General features: G+C 35.7%; 2 protein-coding genes across 2 annotated transcripts; one reads left to right on the top strand and one right to left on the bottom strand.

Annotated features, from left to right (window-relative positions):
- The first annotated feature begins 687 nt into the window (after positions 1 to 687).
- Positions 688 to 10,033, top strand: LOC110692963 (sphingoid long-chain bases kinase 1-like). The gene is made up of 9 exons (XM_021870051.1): positions 688 to 1,048; positions 3,635 to 4,201; positions 4,297 to 4,668; positions 5,069 to 5,162; positions 5,244 to 5,281; positions 5,512 to 5,658; positions 6,819 to 6,918; positions 7,938 to 8,887; positions 9,488 to 10,033. Exons 2-9 carry the CDS (start codon positions 3,785 to 3,787, stop codon positions 9,635 to 9,637), a joined length of 2,268 nt encoding a protein of 755 aa, XP_021725743.1. The 5' UTR covers positions 688 to 1,048; positions 3,635 to 3,784; the 3' UTR covers positions 9,638 to 10,033.
- Positions 10,034 to 18,831: 8,798 nt separating this feature from the next.
- Positions 18,832 to 20,241, bottom strand: LOC110692969 (membrane protein of ER body-like protein). The gene is made up of 3 exons (XM_021870059.1): positions 20,025 to 20,241; positions 19,478 to 19,539; positions 18,832 to 19,404 (listed from the first exon to the last, which is right to left on the bottom strand). The coding sequence occupies exons 1-3, from the start codon at positions 20,188 to 20,190 to the stop codon at positions 18,967 to 18,969; spliced, it is 666 nt and encodes a 221-aa protein (XP_021725751.1). The 5' UTR covers positions 20,191 to 20,241; the 3' UTR covers positions 18,832 to 18,966.
- Positions 20,242 to 23,041: the final 2,800 nt, after the last annotated feature.

The following is a 23,041-nucleotide window of genomic DNA, read 5'->3' as shown; positions in this document are numbered from 1 at the left end:
ACTCTACATGTTAACACTGATAATATCTTTAGAGACATTTTAGCTCAAAGTAGACAACATTCAATCATAAAACTAAATTAAAAAGAGCTTAAATAAAGTTAGCTCATCCTAATCCACTATTAACACTTTAATAACATACTAAAATGCAAAGTACTCCTACCATACTACTTGTGCACTAATTTTCACAAAGAACTTTTCCCTACCCAAAAAACACAAAAAGCCTATTCTACACACAATAATAATGGAAATGAAAAAAGCAAGATAATAAAGAAAAGGAAACAAACATTCAAATGTGTTAGCCAGCTTTTGGTGGGTGAGTCCCTTTTCCCTTTCATTTCCATTCACCTATTAACCTAATTAATTATCAATACAAGTACAAACTTATATTGATTTAACTATCAATGATAATTAATTATTAATCCAATCCTTTTGTTTGATTTGACTTTTTACACCAATTTTCATGCACATAATACCATACAAAGTAATAAAAATTGCATATAACACTTAATAAGTGAATCTAACAATATTTTAAATGGTCAATTTTTTTTTAACACGAAAAATTTAAAATGAGACAAATAAAATGGAACAAATAGAAGAAAGAAGAATGACATCAATTGTGACAAAATCATCTAATTACTGTATTTAAAAAAAAAAAAAACAATACATAAATATATATAAATAAATAAAGTTAAAAAAAGAAATATAGAAAATACGGCACAACTCAATGACTAGTGACACCATTACACTTTCTCTCTCCAAATATCCCCAAAACCATTCTCTTTCTTCTCCTTCTATTCCACTCTTCAATTTTCTCTCTCCTCTTTTTTCTTCTCTCACTCTTCAACCCTAAATCAATTCACTCTTTATTCTTTTTTTCATTTTAAATCGTCCATTTTTCTACCACATTTATCATCGTCTGTTCAATTAAATTATTATTTTTTGAATTTTTGTTCATCAGATTTCGATCAATTTTCTATTTTTTTTTTTGGAAAATTACTGTTTGTGTTTTAGGTAGGCAGCTCAGAGGTGTGATCTAAGGGTATTTGAGGTAAGATCTTGATCAATTTTTTGTTTTTTACTTTAATTCTGTTCATTTTTTTTTTAATTATATGTTTTTTGTGTGCATTAATGCTGGTAATTGATGGAAATTTTGAATTTTGGGGTTTTATTTCTGTTTTTTTTTTTTTGGTTCTTGATTGATTTTGTATTTATTTTTGAATTTAGGGATTGTTATTTTAGTAAATTCCCTAAATTCAATATTGGTGGATTGCAGGTGATTAGTTTGTTTGGAATTAAGCTTTGTTTTACAGCGAATTGCAGGTGGGGAGGAGGTTTAGGTTTTAGCTTAGTATATACCGGATGTAGATGAGCAAGGTTCAGGTACCGAACGATAGAAGGTAGTTCTTAGATGTAGCGAGAGCTAAAGCAAATACCTGTTGCAAGTATAAATGTAGGGAGAGCTAGAGAGAGAGCTATAGACTTTGTTTTGAGGGTTAAGGATTGAGTATTGCAGTGAGCTTAATCTATATCTACCTAGCTTTATTTTGCAAAATTGGAATCGCGAACTTGTTATCTTGCTTAATTGATTTTGATCAATAGAGTTAATCAATGGGCATTTCTGCCTTTTCAACTCTTAGTTCAAACTTCCATGAAAAGAATAAGAAATGGCAAGCTGATTTGAATGTGTCTTTGACTACCCTGCCAGCCGTGCCAGAAACTAGAGTTTTATATTTTAAGAATGCCACATGATTAATTGCTATAAAACCATAGAATTGACGGAGTAGGGATGTCAGCTAAACTAGCTGCTAAATTCTTCCGGGGGAGGGCTGTTAGTGTTGGCTGTATTCTTGACCTTGGTTTAAATCCCACCACGATTATACTGTACTATGTGGCTCCTTAAGCCCTCAAGAGGAAAACCTTGAAAATGCTGAAGAAGCTAGTTGGTGAAAATATCCATTGGTTTAGCAGTTAAGGCAGTTTGCCAATAGTTGAATTTCTATCTAAGCTAGTAGCTGAATCACAAATCACAAGTATAATTTACGTGAATTCTGTCCATTCTCCAATTTTAAGTATTGTTTCTGTCCATCCAAGACTCCAGCTGATTCCTCATTGACATCCGCATTTGCTGAGCTGTCTGGTTTCAGTTCTTCATCATCCTCTTCAGTTTTCATTAGTCTCAAACGCTCAATGTTAGCCTCTTCTAGATATTAACTCGCAGGCTTCAAAAGCTAACTCTCTGAAAGGGGAGGGTGGTGTCGGTTAGTAAAGTTTCACTTATTTGTAGTTATTGCTGAGAGTTTCATCATTAAAAAAATTTTGGGCTGCTTGTAGCTGTTCATATTGTAGACACCAAATTGTGTCTGCCCAAATTAATCCCAATGTTTAAACTACTTTGAAATGTACATCATCTGCTAATATGGTCTAGGTTGCGTAATGGATTCAATGATTGTTTGAATTTCCCAATTATCTTAGTCCTAAGACTTTTTTCTAAGCCCAAAGCCTTTCTAATTTAGCCTAAATGCCTTTGTTTAGCCCAAAATCCATAAAACCATAGCCCAATTTCATTTTTTCATTACCTTAGCCCAAAAATTGAGCTCACTTATCGATGCCTACACTTATCAATTTATGTATAAAGCTAGGATAGTTGCTCCTGTTCAAGATTAAATTCTAATAAGATTTGTAGTTTTAGCGAGTCTTGTTGCAAGTGCTCTGTCTTTGGATTAGTTCATAGTTCATACACATCTTTTTGAAGTGTGAGGAATTGTAGACTTTAATTAAGATTACTGTGTTGATATCTTTCATGACACTAGTGTTTAAAATTGATGTACATTTTTTTGTGTAGCATGCTCTAGAACAACAGTGTTAGACCCTGGCCAATGGCCATATAAAGTTTTTTAATTTTCTGTAGAAGTATGTGATTTGCCAGGCTGTGTCTCTGCCCTTATTTTGTCAGAATATTGAGATCTACTAGAGAGTGACATATTTAAGATGGAGTTTGGGACATCCAACCTTATAATATAAAAAACATTTATTATTTTATTTTATAAGATGATTACCAAGAATACACATTTGCATGTTTGTCATGAAATATTAAGATTTAAGTTAAGAAAATAATTAGACACCAGTCAGCCATTTGAATCTCATTTTTTTTTTGTTGAATTGACTGTGAAGAAAGGAATTTGTATAGTAAACCCATATATGACAAGTTAAGACGCGATATCAAATAGGCTAAATGCTTATACTGAAACTCAGAGCAGAAATACATCAGCCTCAGTGTGGTAGGCTGGTAGCATTATAGTGCATAAGTTTCATTCGCCTGTTTTGATGATCTCTTGACCTCAATGATTGGAGATTTGATGTACATAAGGAACTGCAATAATGATGTCTTTTGTAATTTATCTCCTGGTGCCCCCCCACCTCTTCTCGTCCCTTTTTTTTTTCTTTTTTTTTTTCTCTCCCTGTTAATACAACTATAACTGGTTTTTAATTTTACATTCTAATTACTGCTTCTTGTACTGTTTCACATGCCTTTGCCTTTTCGTCGTGGTCATGTCCAAATCTTAGTTTTGTGACATTTGTATACACCTGGACTCAATTCTTGCTTAATTCTCTCATTTCATCCCTTTCTTTACAGTGTTTACCAGCGATTTTGAGCTGATGTACACGGGGTTTCTGCTGGATGCGAATGTATATGGCGAGTGTCTGATTTTGGTATCTGATTGCTCAAATTGAAGGTCACTGCAGCCTTCTATGTGAGGGGATATTTTCTTCCCATAAAAAAAAAATGCAGAATACTGGAGTTATTCCAAAAAATCCGTTAAGAGTGACAACCCAGCAGTCTGGCCGTCGCTTGAGCTTCTGTTCAAATATAGCTACTGGACAACACTGCTCTCCAGTTGTGTTTCCTGAAAAACGTAGCAAAGGAAAGGCTTCACGTCGAAATGAGGTCCTTGCTACTAGCAATGATCCACAAACAGCAAAGAGGGATGAGCACAGAATTGACATTGGGGACGAACAATCTGACTTGTTAGGATATGATGTATTTACTGGAAAGTTAGTTTTGGATAAGAGGAAGACTAAGAAAAGTACTGATGCACAGACTTCAACAGAATCGATAAACCAGGATGCTACTGACGCCAAGCTTACTAGCAAGGCACTAGTTTGGGGATCAAATACATTGTACTTGGAAGATGTGATTTCGGTGAGCTAATTTACATTTGTTCTTCAGTAAATCTTGTAGTAGTTTGGAGCTATATAATCCCTATTGATATTTTTTTCCTTCCTTTTTGTTTGCAGTTATCATATAACTCTGGTCTAAGACATTTTACCGTGCACTCCTATCCGATAAAGAACCATGCACTTGTCCCATCTTGCTTTATGAAACCTCGAAGATGTCGGAAGGATTATCGTTTTTTGGCTTCAAACCCAGATGAGGCACTTCAATGGGTTAATGCCTTTGCAGATCAACAATGTTATATTAATTGTTTGCCGCATCCACTTGTATCCTCAAAGAAACAATCTTCAGAGTCTGGTGATATATTTTTTGAACCATTTGAACCATATATCAAATGTAAGAATCCGCCCAGAATGCTTGTAATTTTGAACCCACGGTCTGGACGTGGCCGGTCAAGTAAAGTATTTCATCGAATGGTTGAACCGATATTTAAGGTATGCTAATATTCCATTGACACACTTATGAGCACCAGGGCATTGATTATCATACGTTCTTGCGTCAAATTCTATGAAATGACAACAATTGAAAAATATATCAGAAGGGCTGTTAGGATTTAGGGGTACATTAATTGCAGATGGTATGGTAATTGAAATTCCTTTCTGTCTATTAATTCTATGGTGACTATCATTTGGTTTTGTGTTTTACTTTTTTCATCTGGAATATATATGGATTGAGTTATGTGTCATTGGGTTTTAATCCCTTGCGATAAAAATATGCGGTGCTTTAAGTTTCTTCCAAATGAAATGGTTGATAACCATGGATTATTATATTTGATATCATTGTTTGGATGTGTATGCAGAGTACTTGATCTGCTCATGGCTGTCATTATTTCAGCTTGCAGGTTTTAAGCTGGAGGTTGTTAAAACAACTTGTGCTGGACATGCTAAGAAACTTGCCTCCACTGTTGACTTTAGCACTTGTCCTGATGGTATTTGTTAAGATTTGGACATTTTGTTTACATTTCACATCTTTTTTTCTTTTATTTCATTATCCTATTTTCTGTTGATAGGGATCGTTTGTGTTGGAGGTGATGGAATTGTTAACGAGGTATGCCTTAAATCTTCTTCTCTGTAGTGTCCTGACTATCACGTATCACATGGCCTATATGATGCTACTTTATAGTAGCTTATGTTTGAGGCTTCTGTTTTTGGGGTAAAGGGTCATTTGGTATTTTACTGCACAATATTAGCTCAATAACACATATTTTGTATGCTATCAAGATATTTTGTTGATTCATATGGGTGCATGGGAATTTTGAATCCTTATTGACTGTGCAGGTTTTAAATGGTTTACTCAGTAGGAATGATAAAAAAGAGGTCATTTCGATCCCGATTGGAATTATACCAGCTGGTTCTGATAATTCTCTTGTTTGGACTGTTTTGGGGGTTAGAGATCCTGTTTCTGCTGCAATATCAATCGTGAAGGTGGGTTGTAACTTCATACTAAGATTCATTAGCTTCTTAAGAGTTTTGCTACTTTTTTTGCCTCCTGATGTGCAAAAAAATTTGTATGTGTGATCTTGATTGTTATTATTTTTTTCTTTTTAAAGTTATTTTTCCTTGGGGGTGGGGTGGTTGTGATTTCAGATTTTACAACCTTTTTATGTAGGTCTTAATTCCTGTAGGTTAAGGTCACTGTATAGATTCTGCCCTTCATTTCTTCTATGCTATATATTGAGACATGTTATGCTGTGTAACAAGTAAGAAGCTGGCATGAGTTCATTTTTGTGATTCGGATTATTCTTTCCATCATTCTTTTCTTTTTACTAAATTCTGGAGTTGTGTTGCTTCCTATAGATTAGACACACTTTTTTGAGCGCATTTTTCAGAGGCTCTCTTTTCACCTGCACTTTATGTTGGTTTTTGAACCAAAGGTATAAGGTGGTTGTTTGGATGTCTCCTGAAAGGGCTGGGTTAACATTGCTTAGCTTTGGTAAATGAGTAAATCACTGAATTACTGTCACATTCTGGTGGTTAGCCTTCGTTATGCCATATCACCAGAGGTTATCATGAATTCGTGATAGCTTCTCGAGGCTAGACAAATGTAATGAACGTTGTACACTTGAAGTTTGAACTGTATAATTTAAACTTGCGTGTTTGTATTGAAAATTATGGTCTGAGAGATGTTGATTATTATTAGCAAATTGAAGATGTTTTGTCTTCCCAATTGTAACATTGCAACTGCATTCTTAAAATACAACTAGAATAGCTGTGCAAGACGGTGCCATATATTATCTCCCCTGTTTTTATTTTATTTTATATTTTCTGGGTAAATAATTTTTTGGAAGTCCTGCTTTTATTCTTGTTTTTAGCTGTTAAAATGAGGGGAGTTAGCATGATGGCCATGAACAGAACTCCACTGTCATTATGAGTGTCAGCTTTCCCCCACCCCCTCTTCTTGTTGAGCAACTGACTTACTGTAATCAACATGGATGTCACTTTATACCTTCTACAGTCACTAATATAATGCCCAAATCTTTCTTGTTCTTGTTCAAATAAGTTTGCTGAACTACTAATGTAGAGCTTTGTCATTTATTGTGTGATTTCTCATATTTATGTTTCTTCCCCATATTGCTTGTCTCCAGGGAGGCCTTACCGCGACAGATGTGTTTGCAGTTGAATGGATACAGACTGGATTAATTCACTTTGGGTCGACTGTCACATATTTCGGGTTTGTCAGTGATGGTAATTAATCACACTCGCAAGTTCTGTGTTGTCAATTTAATTGTTGAAACAGTGAAGCGCCTCTTTCTCCCCCTCTCTCTGAAATCCTTGTTTAGAAAAAGTGACTGTAATCTGTTTTATTGACACAATGCGCATTTGGGTACTGAGGTGTATACCTTCAGTCTTCAGAATCCCCCCCCCCCCCTTCTCAAAAAAAAAAAGAAAAAAAAAAAGAAATAAGGGATCAGGTATTTATTTAAAAGAAAGAGGATGAGGTATTTAAAAAAGGATGAGGTATTTATTTAGGTATATATTCTGGAAAGCTATTGTGTGCACGTTTTTGTTCTTTCACAGTAAGCTGAAGAATTATTTTGGGATGTGGACTTTCTACATGTTGTACTGATTTTGAGGAAATGTATGCCATCATGTTGTCACAAGATAGTAATCATAGTATGCAAATTAATCCTTATTGCAACCCCAGAAGAAGAGCTAGGATGTTTGTTACAGATCCTGGATATTTTAGTAACTACTACGTATATACTTCATAGATTGTATTGTTTGTAAATTGCTTTGCATGTTATCACTGATACCCTTATTTGTTTCTTCGCCATGTCAATTTCATGAACCTGCCTTTCCTTCAGAAGATCTTGCCTTTTGTGCTAATATTATTCTTCAAGTGTTGGCCCAATTATGTTGCTCATTTTTATATTTATGCCTAATACGGAGTAGTTGGCAAACTGCATAACCCCATCTGTTTTTGGCAAGTGCCAATATGTTTACATGCAAATTGTCCATGCTGCTTGAAATTGCTCTTACTCAAAAAATATTTTTTGTTATACTTTATATGTAGGCTGATAACATTTTTTTAGATTGCTGGTATGATGGTATCTTTCAATGTGTATTGGATTGAATGTTCATATTAAACGGGAAGATGCAGCTTGAAGCATAAAGCGCAAACCCTCTCCTCTTTACAATTATCTGGTATCATATGTTGTGCTTTAATTGAGAGGTTTTCATATCTTAATTTTACCTTGTTTCAGTGCTGGAGCTCTCTGAGAAATACCAAAAGCGATTTGGTCCATTGCGTTACTTTGTGGCCGGTTTTCTAAAGTTTTTATGCTTACCGAAATACAATTTTGAAGTAGAATACCTTCCAGCATCAACAGGGGCACCTGAGGATGGAAAATTTCTAGCTGATCAAGAGGTAGTTGATATGTCTGATCTGTACACTGACATTATGAGAAAATCTAATACAGATCGTCTTCCCAGAGCTTCCAGTTTGTCAAGTATTGATTCAATAATGAGCCCTAGTAGGATGTCAGGTGTGGATATGGACACAACTGGCAGTAGCACACGTGCCAGCACTGAGCCATCTGATTATGTGCGTGGCTTAGATCCTAAAACAAAACGTCTCTCTTCCGGGAGGAGGAATGAAATGGCGGAACCTGAAGTAATCCACCCCCAAATTCCACTTTCAACCACTCCGAATTGGCCAAGGACTAGGTCCAAGTCACGGGCAGATAAAGGATGGACTGGAATGACCACCACACATGATGCAACTAGAAGCTCCTGGGGAAATACCGGACCAGATAAAGAGGATATTTCTTCCACAATGTCTGACCCAGGTCCAATCTGGGATTCTGAACCTAAGTGGGACTCCGAGCCTAACTGGAATGAAGAAAATCGCATTGAATTGCCTGGACCTCCACCGGAAGAAGATGAAGAGGATCGAAGGATTGAAGTAACTCCTAGGTTTGAAGATAATTGGGTGGTTAAGAAGGGACAATTTCTTGGTGTTTTAGTATGCAACCATTCATGCAAAACTGTTCAAGGTTTAAGCACTCAGGTGGTGGCACCGAATGCTGAACCTGATGACAATGCCTTAGATCTATTACTGGTACACGGAAGTGGTAGGCTAAGGCTGTTGAGATTTTTCTTACGTCTACAATTTGGTCAACATTTGTCCCTGCCGTATGTTGAGTATGTGAAGGTATGTTGGAAGTCCTTTCCTTATCAAGATCTTTACTTTTTGAAGCTATTGGTAAATGATATGTCCATCCATCAAGTAATAATAATAATAATAAATAAATAAATAAATAATGTGTATTTTTTTTTGAGAAAGTACGTATGTGTATATAGAAGGATGATTTATTTATTTCTAAAAAAAAGCACAAAGGCTGTTTAACTAATGTTTTCTTAAAGTCATCGATGATAGTTGTTTCTTACTCCTTTTGTAATGTTTTCCTTGCTTCCATGAAAGTTGGCTTCTACTCCAATCTGGCGGAGGACAGGATTTAGTGGAGGGGCATCTTAACATTATAAGTTCATAAATTATATGCCTGTTATGGCTTAGTAGTTGAGACTATTTGACATGAGGGTTAAAACTCTTCTAGATGAAATCGGTGTCATTCCTCAAGTTGCTGTATTATGGTCTTTAAATTAACATATATAACTTGTTAACAGAATTATAAGCTTATGACCTTACAGGTGTGAATGTGTGATTGTTTACTCTTAATAAAATATGTGCTCTAGTTAGCATTGATTGAACCTGCAGTTTGGCGGTGCTAAAACGTCTTCTGTTGGAATGCAGGTGAAATCTGTCAGGATCAAACCAGGAAAGCATTCTCATAATGGATGTGGGATTGACGGGGAGCTTTTTCCTGTCCATGAACAAGTCATAACTTCATTGCTCCCTGAACAATGTCGGCTTATTGGTCGACCTCCCAGCCGACAGATATGAAGCCATTGACAAGTGTAGATCAGTTTTCTTCATTTTGCAGTTGGGGTGCATGGGTTCTCCCTCAGCTTCTGTGTGGTAATAGAATGTGCAGAACATAGATAACATATAAACCCTTTAAATTTTTAATTTTATTATTATTTTTTCTTGTGGTCCCACCTCCTGCTATTTTGTCTTTGCAATGTAAGAGCTGCTTGTAAATTTTGTCAGATAATGCCCTGCTGTTGCTTCCATTCTTTTTTTTGATCTCCCCCTTGTCCACACTTTGTTCATTGCTGCGTGCAGGCTGTAATATTTATCGGGAATTCTGTATTCACCTTGTTCCCCGAGATATATATGTACTATAACCATTTCTTCTATGTTTTTCCTGATCATTATACATCGTCTGATTTCAGTTTTCGTTGTATGTTTCAATGTTTCATCACATAGCATTATTGGTTCTGGGCATGAAAGTGATCTGATCGCGTTCGTTTCTCTGCTGTAATGATCATTTTAATTGTAACAGCTGTCTGGTATCAGCGTCTACAGAGTTTTGGTGGCTTACATTAGGAAAGTAACTTATACTTCGTATTATTAGGTTCTTAATAACTCCATTTGGTACATACATATTTTTGAGATACCAGTGTCCACCGACCAAATGACCAGTGCATTATCCTAAACTTGAAATGGAAGTCAGCCTTGAGTGTACAAGTAAAAACCATTGATTACGATCATCCTGCATTGTGGGAGAGCATGAGGGCCGAAATTCGACCTGATTTGACCCAAATTTCATATTTCATAATAATATTAAGTTTTACACTATTTTTATAGTTTCTAAGCATAAGCCAAAATTGTTTCGAAATTTGACCCGAACTATTGACCAGAATTCCCACCCCTACATGAGGCTCTATACCCACCAGTGGGATTAGACATCAAGGAGGCCACTACTGATGGCGTACTGCCAGATGGCATAAAAGTGAAAATGGATAATTGGCTATCATAACCCCCTCCCCCCTATGCTATGGGAAGAATGAAATTTATACGGTCCTTCATTGGGCTATATTTATTTATATATTAGGACTTTAGGAGATCCTCTCTTAGTATGATTGGGCTACATATCAGCCATAGCATTGGCTACAAGTGGGGGATTTAGAAAAGAAGGGGGAAGGGAAGTTTGTGCCACAAGACCCATTTTCTTACCTGTTTTTTCAAGCTAGACCTTGGGTTTGTCTTGGAAAGGAGATGGCATTCTTGCAAAGTTGCAAATGAAGATGCTGGTTAGAGTTGTCAAAAGTTGACCCGACCCGAAATATCGACTTAAAGCCGATTATTAATCGACCCATCTGAACTCGAAAAAATGGTGGCCCAAACCCAACCTGACCCGACCTGAAACCAACCCTATACCCGAGTTGACCCGAGTATGTGAGATCCAAATCCGAACATGAACTAACCTGGAGATGACCCGACCCGAATGTAACCCGTAAATTATTGACCTGAACTGAACCCGACTTGAACCGAAATTGACCCAAACCCGTTTTAACCCGTCAAAACCCGAATTTAACCCGACTTGTTACTAACCTGAGCCGAATTTTACACGACCAGTTCCAAACCCGACCTGAATTTAACCCAACCTATTACAAAGCCGACCCGAAATCAACCCGACTTGTTATTGACCTGACCCAAATTCAACCGGACTTGTTATTGACCCGACCCGAATTTTACCAGACCTATTACTAACTTGACCCAAAAATTCAACCCGATCTATTACTAACTCAACTTGAAATAAACACGACTTGTTATTGACCCGACCTAAATTCAACCCAAATTGTTCCTGACCTGATTTTAAATCACCTTAAATGCAATTTAGACCACCTTATTATTGTTGATCAAAGCATTTTTTCTAGGAAGACCAAGTCGGTCCAGGCCAGCAAAAGAAAGGAGCATGATCCTCAAATTTAAGAGTTAAATATAGTATATATTTGTTGTATGGTCAAAGGAGATAATTATCTTCCTAAATTATAGACTATAGTTCCCTAGTATATTGTCATATATATTATAGTCAAAGGAAATAATTAGCTTGATAAAAATGATAATTATCTATTTATAGTTAGTTTAACCCGAATATGACCTCACTTGGAAATGATTCGACCTGATTGTAACCTGTAAATTATTGACTTGAACATAGCCCGACTTGAATCCAAGAATAACCCGACTTGAAAATGACCCAACCTGATTATAACCCGCAAATTATTAACTTGAATCGAACTTGACTTGAACCCGAGAATGACCCGACTTGAAAATGAACCGATCAGATTATAACCCGCAAATTATTGAGTTGAACAGAACCCGACTCAAACCTGAGAATGACCCGACCTGATTATAACCCGCAAATTATTGACTTGAACCCAACCCGACTCGAACCTGAGAATAACCCCAACTCGTTTTAACCCATGAAAACCCGAATTAAACCCGACCTATTGTTCACCCGACCCGAATGTAACCCGAATTGTTATTAACCCGACCAAAACCCGATAAGAAGTATGACATGACATGACCTGACTAAAGCATGACCCAACACAAACCCGACCGGCATAGGTTATGGAATTAATCTGAATTGACCCGACCCGAATTGTCCCGAACCACTCTAACCGACCCAAACCCGACCCATTTACCCGAATTGACAGCTCTACCCGAAACCTCCAAAAATTTTCAAAAGGCGTGAATATTAGTCTTTAATTTTGGAATTTTTTGACTTTATTTCACCCGAAAATAAAAATTGCCGAAATGTTTACTATGGTCACTAATACCCTCCGGGAGTCCAATTGGATGGGTGGAACCATCCAATTTGCCTTTAAACGACCAATTTACCGGTTTACAACTTGCACTGATTTCATTAACTCAAGCATACCACGAACATTTATGACAACAAATAATGATCATATATGGTTTCAAATGGAATTATATGATACCCAAATGTATCCCCTATAATCTAAAGGCTTTTCGACACCGGACTCCGAAACCTCCAAAATTTCTCAAAAAACGTGGATATTAGCCTTCAATTTTGGAATTTTTTTATTTTTTTTCGCCCGAAAATAAAAATTGCCGAAATGTTTACATGGTTTCTAATACCCTCCGGGAGTCCTATTGGGTGGGTGGAAGTGGAACCATCTAATTTGCCTTTAAACGGCCAATTTATTGGTTTACAACTTGCGTTGATTTCATTAACTCAAGTCTACCACAAACATTTATGACAACATATAATGATAATAAATGGTTCCAAATGACATTATATGACCCCGATATGTATCCCCTATAATCTAAAGACTTTATGACACCGGGCCCCGAAATCTCCAAAATTTCTCAAAAAGCATGGATATTAGTCTTTAATTCTGGTATTTTTTTTACTTTTTTTCGCCCAGAAATAAAAATTGCCGAAATCTTTACCATGGTCCCTAATATTCTCCGGGAGACCAATTGTGTGGGTGGAACCATCCTATTTGCTAATAAACGACCAATTTAACGGTTTACAACTTGCACCGATTTAATTAACTCAAGCCTACTACAAACATTTATGACAACATATAATGATCATATATGGTTCCAAAAGACAACATATTACCCCGAAATGTATCCCATAAATTCTATAAACTTTCGACACCGAGTCTTGAAACATCCCAAATTTCTCAAAAAGGGTAGACTTCAATTATGGAATTTTTTGGCTTTTTTCGCCCGGAAAAAATAATTGCCGAAATGTTTACCATGGTCCTTAATACCCTCCGGGAGTCCAATTCGGTGGGTAGAAGTGTAGAACCATCCAATTTGCCTTTAAACGTCCAATTTACTGGTCTACAACTTGCACCGATTTCATTAACTCAAGCCTACCACGAACATTTATGACAACAAATAATGATAATATATTGTTCCAAACGACATTATATTAACCCGAAATGTTTCCCCTAAAATCTCAAGTCTTTTCGTCAACAGGCCCCGAAACCTTCAAAATTTCTCTAAAAATACGGATATTATTAGACTTCAATTTTGGAATTTTTTTATTCTTTTTCGCCCGAAAATAAAAATTGACGAAATGTTTACCATGGTCCCTAATGCCCTCCGAGAGTCCAATTGGGGTGGGTGGAACTATCCAATTTGCCTTTAAACGACCAATTTACTAGTTTACAAATTGCACCGATTTCATTAACTCAAGCCTACCACGAACATTTATGACTACAAATAATGATCATATATTGTTCAAAACAGCATTATATGACCTCGAGATGTATCCCCTAGAATTTCAAGACTCTTCGACATCAGGTCTCGCAACCTCCAATTTTTTTTTAAAAAGTGTCGATATTAGACTTCAATTTTGGAATTTTTTGAATTTTTTTCGCCAGAAAATAATAATTGCCGAATTGTTTACCATGGTCTCTAATATCCTATGGGAGTCCAATTAGGTGGATGGAACCATCCAATTTGTCTTTAAACGACCAATTTACCGATTTACAACTTTCACCGATTTCATTAATTCAAGCTTACCACAAACATTTAAGACAACATATAATGATCATAAATGGTTCCAAACGTCATTATATGACCTCGAGATGTATTTTCTAAAATCTCAAGGCTTTTAGACACCGTGACTCGAAATCTTCAAAATTTCTCAAAAAACGTGGATATAAGCCTTCAATTTTTGAATTTTTTGACTTTTATCACCCGGATATAAAAATTTCCGAAATGTTTACAATGGTCTCTAATACCCTCTGGGAGTCCAATTGGGTGGGTGGAATCATCCAATTTGCCTTTAAACAACCAATTTTTCGGTTTACAACTTGTACCGATTTCATTCCCTAGAGCCTTCCTTGAACATTTATGACAACTTATAATGATTATGAATGGTTCCAAACGGCATTATATGACCCCGAGATGTATCTCCTTAAATTTAAAGGCTTTTCGACGGGCATCGAAACCTGCAAAATATGTCAAAAACGTGGATCTTAGCCTTCAATTTTGGATTTTTTTTTACTTCTTTTGCCCGTAAACAAATTTTTTTGAAATGTTTACAATGATCCTTAATAGAAACAAGAATTATTAAAAAATTATACAGAGTAGAAAAAAATAGTTAATAACTTAAGAGACCTGTTATTAATATAACAGGTCTCTTTGATGAAAAAAAAAGCAACGCAACAAATATTTCAATGTCTGCATAAAAAATAACTGGTCTCTTTGATATTTAAATAAAAAATTTGACAAAGTGCTAACTCAGGTAGGCGGTAGCAATAGCAACAACAAAGAAGATAGGCGGTCTCTTTGATATTTTTTTTTTAAATTTTTTTTTTCTTTTTTTTTTTGCTGGTGAATCATGTGACTCACCATGCACATAAATAGATCCGCCCCTGTCCAATTGGGTGGGTGGAACCATCCAATTTGCCTTTAAACGACCAATTTCCTGGTTTACAACTTGCACCGATTTCATTAACTCAAGCCTACCACGAACATATATGGCAACATATAATGATCATATATGGTTCCAAATAGCATTATATGACCCCATATGTATTCCCCAAAATCTCAAGACTTTTCGACACCGGGCCCTAAAACCTCCAAAATTTCTCAAAAAGCATGGACATTAACCTTCAATTTCTGAAAATTTTGACTTTTTTTCGCGCGAAAATAAAAATTGCCGAAATTTTTACCATTGTCCTTAATACCCTCCGATAGTCCAATTAGGTGGGTGGAACAATCCAATTTGCCTTTAAATGGCCAATTTACCGGTTTACAACTTGCAGCGATTTCATTAACTCAAGCCTACCACGAACATTTATGACAACAAATAATGATCATATATGGTTTCAATCGACATTATATCACCTTGAGATGTATTCCCTAGAATCTCAAGGCTTTTCGATACTGGGCCCCGAAACTTCCAAAATTTCTCAAAAAGCGTGGATATTAGCTTTTATTTTTGGAATTTTTAGTATTTTTTCGCTCGGAAATAATATTTGCTGAAATGTTTACCATGGTCCCTAATACCTTTCGGGAGTCCGATTGGGTGGGTGCAACCATCCAATTTGCCTTTAAATGACCTATTTACCGGTTTATAACTTGCACCGATTTCATTAAATCAAGCCTACCACGAACATTTATGACACATATAGCGGTCATATATGGTTCCAAACATCATTATATGACCCCAAGATGTATTCCCAAAAATCTCAAGGCTTTTCGACACCGGGCCTTGAAACTTCTAAAATTTCTCAAAAAGCGTGGATATAAGTATTTAATTTTGGAATTTTTTGACTTTTGTTTGTCCGGAAATAAAAATTGCCGAAATATTTTTCATGGTCCCTAATACTCTCCAAGAGTCCAAGTGGGTGGGTTGAACTATCCAATTTGCCTTTAAACGACCAATTTGCCAGTTTACAACTTGCACCGATTTCAAGCCTACCACGAACATTTATGACAACATAACATTTATGACAACATATAATGATCATAAATGGATCTAAACGGCATTATATGGCTCCGAGATGTATCCCCTATGATTTCAAGACTTTTCGACACCGGGCTCCGAATCCTCAAAAATTTCTCAAAAAGCGTGGATAATTAGTCTTCAATTTTGTAATTTTGACTTTTTTTGCCCAGAAATAAAAATTTCCGAAATGTTTACCATGATCCCTAATACCGTCTGGGAGTCCCATTGGGTGGGTGGAACAATCTTATTTGCCTTTAAACGACCAATTTACCGGTTTACAACTTGAATCGATTTAATTAACTCAAGCCTACCACGAACATTTATGACAGAAAATAATGATCATATATGGTTCCAAAAGGCATATGACCCCGAGATGTATCTCCTTAAATTTCAAGACTTTTCGCAACCGGGCCCCGTTATCTCCAAAATTTCTCAAAAACGTGGATATTAGTCTTCAATTTTGGAATTTTTTTGACTTTTTTTCGCGCGAAAATAAAAATTGTCGAAATTTTTACCATGGTCCGTAATATCCTCATGGAGTCTAATTGGGTTAGTGAAACCATCCAATTTCCCTTTAAATGACCAATTTACCGGTTTACAACTTGCACGGATTTCATTTACTCAAGCATACAACGAACATTTATGACAACATATAATGATCACATATGACTCCAAACGGCATTATATGACCCCCGGATGTATCCCCTAGAATATCAAGACTTTCCACACTGGTCCCCGAAACCTCCAAAAATTTTCAAAAAACGTGGATATTAGCCTTCAATTTTGGAATTTTTTGACTTTTTTTCGTTTAGAAATATAAATTGCCAAAATATTTACCATGGTCCCTAATACATTCCAAAAGTTTAATTGGGTGGGTGCAACCATCCAATTTGCCTTTAAACGACATATTTATCGGTTTATAACTTGCATCGATTTCATTAAATCAAGCCTACCACGAACGTTTATGACAACATGTAAAGATCATATATGGTTCCAAACTTCATTATATGACCTCCAGATGTATTCCCTAAAATCTCAAGACTTTTCGACACCGGGCTCCGAAACCTCCAAAATTTCTCAAAAAACGTGGATATTAGCCTTCAATTTTGAATTTTTTTTGATTTTTTTTTGCCAGAAAATAAAAATTGCCAAAATGTTTACCATGGTTCTTAATAACCTACGGGAGTCCAATTGGGTGTGTGGAACCATCCAATTTTCTTTTACACGGCCAGTTTACCAGTTTACAACTTGCTCTGATTTACCGGTTTACAATGACTTATTTAATTAACTTACACCCAACCCGAATTGAACTGAAATTGACCCTAACTCGTTTTAACCCGTCAAAACCTGAATTTAACCCGAATTGTTACTAACCTGACCTGAAATCTGCCCGACCCGTTCCTAACACGACCTATTCCTTACCCGACCCGAATTTAACCCAACTTGTTACAAACCCGATCCTAAATCAACAACCCGACTTGTTATTGACCTGACCCAAATTCAACCGAACTTGTTATTGACACGACCCGAATTTTACCAGACCTATTACTTACCCGACTCAAAAATTCAACCCGATTTGTTACTAACCCGAATCGAAATTAACACGACTTGTTATTGACCCGACCTAAATTCAACCCAAATTGTTCCTGACCTGATTTTAAATCACCTTAAATGCAATTTAGACCACCTTATTATTGTTGATCAAAGCATTTTTTCTAGGAAGACCAAGTCGGTCCAGGCCAGCAAAAGAAAGGAGCATGATCCTCAAATTTAAGAGTTAAATATAGTATATATTTGTTGTATGGTCAAAGGAGATAATTATCTTCCTAAATTATAGACTATAGTTCCCTAGTATATTGTCATATATATTATAGTCAAAGGAAATAATTAGCTTGATAAAAATGATAATTATCTATTTATAGTTAGTTTAACCCGAATATGACCTGACTTGGAAATGACCCGATCTGATTGTAACCTGCAAATTATTAACTTGAACATAACCCGACTTGAATCCGGAAATGACCCGACTTGAAAATGACCCAACCTGATTATAACCCGCAAATTATTGATTTGAACCGAACCCGAGTTGAACCCAAGAATGAGTCGACTTGAAAATGAATCGACCTAATTATAATCCGCAAATTATTGACTTGAACCGAACCCGACTCAAACTCGAGAATGACTAGACCTGATTCTAACCCGCAAATTATTGACTTGAACCGAACCCAACTCGAACCTGAGATTACCCTAACCTGTTTTAACTCGTGAAAACTTGAATTAAACCTGACCTATTATTCACCCGACCCGAATGTAACTCGACCTGTTATTAACCCGACCTAAACCCAACCCAAACCCGAAAAGAAGTATGACCCGACGTGACCCGACTCAAGCATGGACCCAACCCAAACCCGACCCGCATAGGTTATGGAATTAATCCGAATTAACCTGACCCGAGTTGATCCAACCCAAACCCGACCCGTTTACCCGAATTGGCAGCTCTAATGTTGGTGCAGGTATCAAGGGGAGGTTTCGGGTTGTTCCAATGATGGAAGACGGCTTTGAGCCGATATATGTTTTCAATCCCACTGAAAAAGATGCAGGGTTGTTAACCAGTGAAGATTATGGAAAGGTGATATGCTTTTGAAGTTTTGAGGCTCAATTGATAAAAGGTTGATGCAACAGTGTAAATTTAAGTACTAAGAAGCCTTTAATTGTAACACAGCCTGAATGATAACTTAAAATTGCTTTACATTCATTTTGTAACAGTATAATAAACAATTAAGAGGCAGAAATGTCATTATTGATTGTTGCGAGCTACAAAATATATCAGCGACAATTGTATACTTGACAAGGCACAACACCTAGAAATGAATGCCAATGCTAGTCAATAAGATGACCATGCTCCATTAACTACTTTTGCTTCAATCACAGACATACTACCAGAAGACGATGAATCAAACACTTCAAACTTCTTAAGAAGCATGTTTGCTAGATCACCTGCTATATATCCAGGTCCAGCAACCATGATGCCAAGACCGATGTAGGACAAAACGGTCTTCATATATGCCTTTGGAGGCCTTTGGACAAACGCCTTTCCTGTGGACAGCAGTGTGATGCAGACGAAAGAAACACCTGCAAGTGCTGCGAGCTTGAGGTACTTGTTATCGCTTTTGTAGAAAGAAAACCCGTAAATGATTGGAGTCATTAGGCCAAACACAAGATAAGACATGATGGCAGTTGTTGCATGGAGCAGAAAGTGCCCTGGTCTCCCAAGCTGTTGTTCATAATGCTCCGTGTTCTGCTCCTGTTTCAGAGCTCTAAGCTGCAAGATCAGGTCAAGTGTTAGATTGAAAACCTACTGATGTAAGATGCTGTTTGAAAAAGAAGTAACTTACATTATGAGATAGAACAATAAGTCCTCCAAAAACGTTTGCCAGCGCCAAAGCTACTATATTCACTGCAACACATCATAATAATATAAAAACCCTGAATGTAAGCGTCTTCTAATCTAGTTTAACACAATAACAAGCGTGCAGTTTTTTTAGCCGAAATAATTTGACAGCATGCAATATTTCCTTTTCAAGATCAAGTAATACAGTGCACTGTTTCAGACGGCGTTATCTGTCAGAAATTTGGAATAGTTTCTGCATAATACCAAGGAAATATTATGTTTATGTAACACATTCTGACATTTCACATCATTGGCAACAGAAAAATTATTGGAAAATCTGTCAGTAACGCCTGTAACTCTGTAACTAAATGATGCTGGATCATATAACAAATCTTTGAAGAAGAAATTTCCAAAATATTGATACTTCTGAACAGAATAAGGCTATATAACTTCAATTTATATGTATTTAAGTATAGTATAAAACTAAAAACATCACTGAAACCAATCTATAACATAGCAGGAGTTCAGGCAGAATTGATGAGAAAACTCACATGTGGAAGCATCTCCACCCGCTGCAGAAACTACGACACATAAGCTAGTTATGGATTGAACAAGGCCACCATACACAACGGCTTTGATTATGTCCAACCGAGACACTTCAGGAGTAGGAGCTTCAAGTGAATTATGCTCTATAACATCAGGCATTTGCACAATCATTTGTCCTGCAATATTGTAGAAACTTGGGTCAAAGATCTTAAATTAAAAAGGTTGTTTACTTTTCTAGGTGTTATTTCATTGTCAATTATTCTATTCTTTTTATGTGTTTGATTGGAAAAAAATACTTTACAAAAAGAGAAATAATTAAATATCAAACAATGATTAAGGGAAAATTGTATATTTTTTTTCAAATTAAAGATTTATATGTGACAGCTTCTTTATAGTTATTGTTGATTGTTCAAATCAAGTACAAAGTATATAAAAGCTTCTTAGCTCTTAAATAATCTTCCCTTTTGAAGTGCTCTTCTTATGACCAAATCTTCCATTTTATAAGATTTCTGAAAAGCTAGTTTCTAAGTGCTGGACATGTCCTAATTTGTCATTGTAATAGAACAATAATGGGTTCGACGTTTTATTTCACTAGTAAAGAATAGAACAGTTCTTGGTTATTGTTCTGAAAACTACTTTCTCTTATTAGAATTGATTGTCACGTATACTATTATGGGATATCAGAAAAAATTGTCATATTTTCTAATGTAACATAGATTGCTTTCGAACACACACACTTACATAAGGAATTGAAAGAAGATGGTATAAAAACATTTTAGCAATATCAAAGGTGAATCATTCCTAATTATGGACGGTGTAACTATTAATTCCGGACAGAGAAAGTGAATGCATTACATTTAGCCTTACAAACTTTATAAACATAAATAATGACATTTTAGTGATGTATAAATTACCTGGTTGTGGACTGATGGCCCTTTCATCAGGAACAATATCTCTTCTGTGCAAGATGATTTTCTTAGCAATATATGAGTTACAACTAGAACAGCAAAAATTATGAATTTCCTGCTCATTTATCACCTTCTTCTCATAAAATCGCGCTACTTCTGGTTCTGTGGAAATTACTCTTCCATGTGAAGAGACCCTTTTCGTAATATATGAGTTACATGTAGCACAGCTCATATAGTCATGTATCTTCTGTTTCTTTATCACCCCATTTACGTCGAATTTTTTTGCTAACACATTATTCTGATTCTGAATTGAGCATTCTCTGATATCTGCCAATCAAACAAAAACAAAAAGAGCATTACCAAAAATATTTTTTCTAATCTGTTTTTCTGAAACAAAATGTAAAAGCTACATATAATATGTTAACTTCAATATTTAACATATGATAATATGATCATGTTACATTTTTAAATCACTACTGTTACATTCATTTGTGTAAGGCAGTCCATTTATAATTTCTTCGTTTATTAGTGTAACAAGATGGTCTAGTAATCGGAGAGAATCCTCACGTGTATAGCACACATGCTTTTAAAGCCTCGAACATTGAAAGAACAACACAAATATTGGTATGTACCATTGAAAGAACTAGAGTTGACTTGCCATGTTAGAATTTAAAAGGAAAAGTGAGTGTACCTGCATTTTGAGCTGCATTTGTGTATGTTTCTTCCATCTTGTGTTCCTTAAAGCTTCCTCCTTTAACAATAGGAGGGATGATAGATTCTTCATTAGTTAACCCGCTTTCGAAAATTCGAGATTTTTCACCATTACTAATAATATTGGTTTTGGTATTCATGCTTGCAACAAACTCACATGATTGACATTTGTGATACTTAAATGGAAATTGAGTTCTATATTGTTAGACCAATTAAATCACCTTTTTTTTTTTCTTTTTTTTTTAATGTGAAAGTCCTCTCCCTTCCTCTTTTTTTTCTACCTAATATAACTTCGATTTTTCTTAGATAGTCAAACACAGTATAATATCATAGTAAATAGATGTCAATTAGTTCAATTGATTAAATATCCCGATCAGAAAGTGGTATCTATAGGATCGAATTCAAATATCATCCATATCATTAATATCGCTACCCTTTGTGCCTCTCTACATACAAGGAAAAAAATGATATAACATCGTGTATTAATTATTTTGGCTAACTCAAAAAACAGATTCTTTTGGCATTGCTGCCTTTACTTGGACTATTTATTTCTCACAATGATGTATACACATTCTATTTCTCAGAAGGTTGTATGCTGTAGAAATTGGACCACATATGATCTTTATCAGATAATATGTTTGATTTACATTATTGTCCCAACTTTTAATGTCTTAGGTAATTAAAACTAAAAGGTTGGTGATAGTGATAAACAAATAATGTGTTTATGTATATTATACTCCCTCTAGCCTCACTCCTTTTTATTGTTACTATTTCATAGGTTCCGTTCGCGTACTTGTATTATTTTGACAATTAATGAGAGAAGTCACGGAAAACACATTCCATCAACTTTGTTAAATTAACTCCGTCCCATTGGAATTGCTCCATATTACAATATACTATTTTAGATGTATCGTGAAGTTTATCACCATACCCATGCATACGGAGTGCCCCATTACTTTGATCTCACATACATTACTTTGGTTTCACCAATTTTCTCTGTCGTCAACTTTATCCGACCAAAACTTTAAAAAGTAACAATTCTCCTACGGGACGATTCCAGTGGAACTAGAGAGTACTTTGCAATCTCTTTGACAGGAATACTAGATGCATCATTTCAAAAGAAGTACTCCCTCCGTCCCTATTTGATAGTCACTTTTGGGCAATTCTCACGAGAATTAATAAACATGAATAAGAAGTAGCAAAAGTACATTAAAAAAGTAAATTTACATTGGGTATGCAAAAAAGTAGAGAGAAAAAGTAATTAAAGTACGTGGGAAAGCAAAATTTAAATGGGAAAGTTAAATTTGCACAAATATTTATGCAAATTGAAGAGTTTTTGGTAAAAAATTAATTAAGGGTACTTGAAAAAAGCTAATGTGACTAACATTTTGAGACACCAAAAA

The sequence above is a fragment of the Chenopodium quinoa genome, unplaced genomic scaffold (assembly GCF_001683475.1).
Source record: "Chenopodium quinoa cultivar QQ74 unplaced genomic scaffold, ASM168347v1, whole genome shotgun sequence".
Lineage (NCBI taxonomy): Eukaryota > Viridiplantae > Streptophyta > Magnoliopsida > Caryophyllales > Amaranthaceae > Chenopodium > Chenopodium quinoa.
The sequence above is the reverse complement of the archived record's forward strand: the minus strand, read 5'-3'. Positions and strand labels throughout refer to the sequence as shown.

Excerpts from the sequence above, each read along its gene's own strand:
- LOC110692963 (XM_021870051.1), top strand. The coding sequence starts at position 3,785 with ATGCAGAATACTGGAGTTATTCCAAAAAATCCGTTAAGAGTGACAACC. Across the intron at positions 5,163-5,243 it reads CTTTAGCACTTGTCCTGATG|GGATCGTTTGTGTTGGAGGT; the intron begins GTATTTGTTAAG and ends TTCTGTTGATAG. Across the intron at positions 5,282-5,511 it reads GTGATGGAATTGTTAACGAG|GTTTTAAATGGTTTACTCAG; the intron begins GTATGCCTTAAA and ends TTGACTGTGCAG.
- LOC110692969 (XM_021870059.1), bottom strand. The coding sequence starts at position 20,190 with ATGATTGTGCAAATGCCTGATGTTATAGAGCATAATTCACTTGAAGCT. Across the intron at positions 19,540-20,024 it reads GGGTGGAGATGCTTCCACAT|TGAATATAGTAGCTTTGGCG; the intron begins GTGAGTTTTCTC and ends GATGTGTTGCAG. Across the intron at positions 19,405-19,477 it reads TTATTGTTCTATCTCATAAT|CTTAGAGCTCTGAAACAGGA; the intron begins GTAAGTTACTTC and ends CTGATCTTGCAG.